This window comes from Orycteropus afer, unplaced genomic scaffold (genome assembly GCF_000298275.1).
Source record: "Orycteropus afer afer isolate SDZICR_OR568_19922 unplaced genomic scaffold, OryAfe1.0 scaffold00168, whole genome shotgun sequence".
NCBI classification, from domain to species: domain Eukaryota; kingdom Metazoa; phylum Chordata; class Mammalia; order Tubulidentata; family Orycteropodidae; genus Orycteropus; species Orycteropus afer.
In genome coordinates, this window is record NW_006921755.1 from 2,484,938 (window position 1) to 2,488,611 (window position 3,674).

At 50.2% G+C, this 3,674-nt stretch overlaps 1 protein-coding gene across 1 annotated transcript in view; it reads right to left on the reverse strand.

Annotated features, from left to right (window-relative positions):
- CLDN11 (claudin 11) overlaps positions 1-1,686 on the reverse strand; it is a 15,124-nt gene extending 13,438 nt beyond the window's left edge. The window contains exon 1 of the mRNA XM_007946624.2: positions 1,461-1,686. Coding sequence (XP_007944815.1) covers positions 1,461-1,686 — 226 coding nt within the window. The remainder of the gene's footprint in view (positions 1-1,460) is intronic.
- Positions 1,687-3,674: the final 1,988 nt, after the last annotated feature.

A 3,674-nucleotide genomic window follows, 5' to 3' on the forward strand; every position in this document is an offset into this window, starting at 1 on the left:
CAGCCACTCCTCGGAAGGAAGGTTGGGCAATCCTACTTCCGTAGTGATACTGCCTCGGAAACCCAAGGAGGGGTCGCTATGAGTCGTGGCCGACTGGACGGCACATAACAACAACAACAACATTAGGCTGCAAGGAGTAAGGGATTCCTCCCGGGAGCACTCAGAAAGCTGTGCAATGAGAGGAGGTTTAAAGAGAAAGCAGAGCGTGTAGGCAGCAAAAGTCTCTTCCTACCGAGGGCACAGAGTGAAGGGGATCGTAAGGACGCTGGGACATGCTTTTAAATGCGCTCAATCCCAATATTCGTGAGACACAAAGGCTCAATGGACAGACGGCAACCATGCAGGGGCCAGGAAAGATTCCGAACAGAAAATACAAAGGTTGCTCGCGAACTCGCCAATGACACAACCTACTCAAGTTTAAAATCTGCGCTGGAACTGTTGTCAATAATCTTTTCAACAGATAATCAAGTGTCAATTCTTCGCTTCGTTCCTTCTCCAAAACGGATCCGGGGATTGGGTGGAGAGTGGGGCGGGGAGGCAGAGGGGACCTTCAGCGACGCACTCTCTTTCCAAGGTGCCCACTCTTGCCAATCCAACCCCAGCGGTGAGTGGCGGAAAGGAGGAGGGGTCAGGGCAGCCCCTGGGTCGAACACCACAACCTGGGGCAGGGAGCAAGGAGGAAGGGGTTGAAAATTGAGGGGTGGAGAGTAGATAAGACAGGCTTCAGGGCATATGGGATTTCCTAAATCCTGGGGTTTCCTAAACTGGACTGCCCAGAGATTTCCTTGGACGTGACTCGCTCGGAAGCAGACCCAGAGGGGCTAGGTGGGCCCCAGTCCAGCCTGGACGCCTTGCCGTCCTTACAGGGACTGGGGAACTCAGCCTGCGTCTGATCGGATCCCTCTTTCCTCCTCATCCCTGCGAGTGTAATCTAATGCTAAAGGATGCCTGCTGGAGCCTGAGGCCGAGGCAGTGAAATTCTTCTGGTCAACTGATGGTTGACCAGAAAATGGGGGTGGGGTATTAATTAACATGAACTGAGGTCCTACTGTGTGTCTGTCTCAGTTCATTAAATTCTCAAGGTGACCCTGCCAGTATCCCCAAATTCCAGATAAGGAAACTACTGAGGCTGGGAAAGATTGAATTCAATGCTACCTAGTTGCTCTACAACAAATTGAGACTACTCACTGTGGTGGAGTCGGACCCGACTCATAGCGACCCTTCCTTGGGTTTCCCAGGCAATATCTCTACGGAAGTAGATTGCCCAACCTTCCTTCCGAAGAGCGGCTAGTAAGTTTGAACCGCCAGCCTTCTGGTTAGCAGTCAAGTGCCTTAGGCACTAAATGTGCCCAAAGGCACATTTTCACTTTCTGTGAAAGCCGTCTAGTGCTCCCTCCCCGGTCCACTCAGGATAAAAGTTTAGAAGCCGGCAAGGACTGCGCGGCCGGCAGGGTCCTTACCCGGCAGGATGAGGATGTCCACCAGGGGCTTGCAGTGGTACAGCCCAGTGGCCATGACGCAGTCAGCCCACAGCCCCTTGGAGCCTAGTTCGTCCAGCTTGCGGCAGGTGGGGATGGTGTAGCCGCAGGTCACCACCCAGTCATTAGTGGATGTAGTGACGATGATGCCGATCCAGCCCACGAAGCTCGTGACGAAGCCCACCACCTGCAGGCACGTGGCAACCATAGTGGCCGCCACGGTGCCTCGTTCCTCACTGACTGTGCCTGGGCCGCCGGCTGGACGGCGCCTGTCCGGTCCTCCTCCCGCCCTCAAGAGCCGCTCGCGGGCGACGGCCCAAGGCGCGGACGTTCAAGGCACCGTGGAGCCGGGGGACTGCGAGTCCAGTTCCGACGGCGCGACCTGCGCTCACAGGGACAGCAGAGCGGCTGGGCAGCGAGCCCCCGCCCCCCCTCTTTAAACTCGGTAGCCCCGGCCACCGAACGCCAATCAGCGGCAGCCCCGGGTCAAGCCGGCCAATCGCGGGACTTAGACCCCGGGTGGGGTGTAAGGGGAGAGCGGCACCCGAGGAAGCAATCAGACAGCGGGGCTGGTCTTGACGGAGCGCAGTTACTGCGGAAAAGCAAAATAATTCGATCTAGACCCAAGAAGTGGACGGCTCACAAAGCAATGAGTTCTATTTTGCTGTAAATTATTTCTTTTCTTGCTGATCCTCTCTAATCTCTGTCTCGATTTCTCGCCACGCTCTTTTTCCCAACTGATTGCATGGACCTTGGTTTCTCCAAATGCACCGGGTACAGCTCGGCCCACCCTCGTCAAAAGATGCTAGAACGATGCTTCTGAACCGGAATGCTGACCAGGCTGATAGGATTGTCTAGAAGGCAGGCCCAGGAATGTAACTCAGGGGCTGAAAACTGCCCTGAGGGAACAGACTCCAAGCATTCCGTTCCATTTCCTGGTAGATTTTAAAAGAAAGAAAGAAAGAAACAGAATAAAGATACTTTGCCCTGGTCAACAATTATCAGAGGCAGCCAGGGCCACAATAATCGTGAAAACAATAGCAACTTATATTTACCTCCTGAGTGGGGCAAACAGTTAACAAGTTGGCTGCTATCCAAAACGTTGATAGTTCTAGTCCACCCAGTGGTGCATGGGAAGAAAGCCCAGCTATCTACTTCTGAAAAATCAGCCATTGGAAACCTATGGTGCACAGTTCTACTCTGATAGACATAGGGTCGCTGTGACTCAGAGTCACATCCATGGCAACTGGCTTATTGTGTACATACACTAAAGTGTATTATTTAATTTTCATAATTGCTATCTACAAATAATACACAGGAAGAAACAACACGAAAAAAGTTAAGTTGACCAAATTCACATACCTGGGAAAGGGTATACTTCCCTGGCTTATCTCATCTCCCTCACTAACCAATCCTTGGAAAATGTCCTGATGATCATTTTCTGAAAATTCCTAGAGGGTTCAAGGGTCGTAGTTATAACAGGTTAAAGGCCAGGCTGATACTTAGACTCACTGTAAGTAAATTAATATCTGTACCCCACTGAGAACAGGGCCCAGGCCAGAATGAGTGTCCTACAGGTGTAAACTATCACCATCATCATTGACATCATTAAGCTACCTTCTCTCACATGTATTTAAATAAACCACATTTTTCTTAGCTGCCATCAAGTCAACTCTGTTTCACGGTGACCTTATGTACAACAGAAATAAAAAGTTTCCCAGTCCAAAGTTTCCCAGTCCACCAAGTAACAAAGATTACAAAACCTGGCTGCCATTGAGTCAATTCCAACTCACTGCAACCCTGTAAGACAGAGTAGGGTTTTCAAAGCCTTTATAGAAGCAGACTGTCTCATTTTTCTCCCATGGAGCAACTTGGTAGGTTCAAAATGTTGACCTTTCAGTTAGCAGCTGAGCACTTAACCATTGAGCCATTAGGGCATTCTGTAAAGATTACAGCCTTATAAACCCCATAGGGCAGTTCTACTCTGTCCTATAGGGTCACTCTGAGTTGGAATTGACTCAATGGCAATGAGGTTTTTTGGGGATCCATTCATTTGTTGTCTACTCAACAACCATGAGATTTAAGAGTGAAGGATTTCAGCAAACACATGAACATTCTACTCAACATTTTAAAATCTAAGGTATGGACCATAAGTCATAGGTACTGAGCTTTCCCATGAAACATCCCTATGGTGGG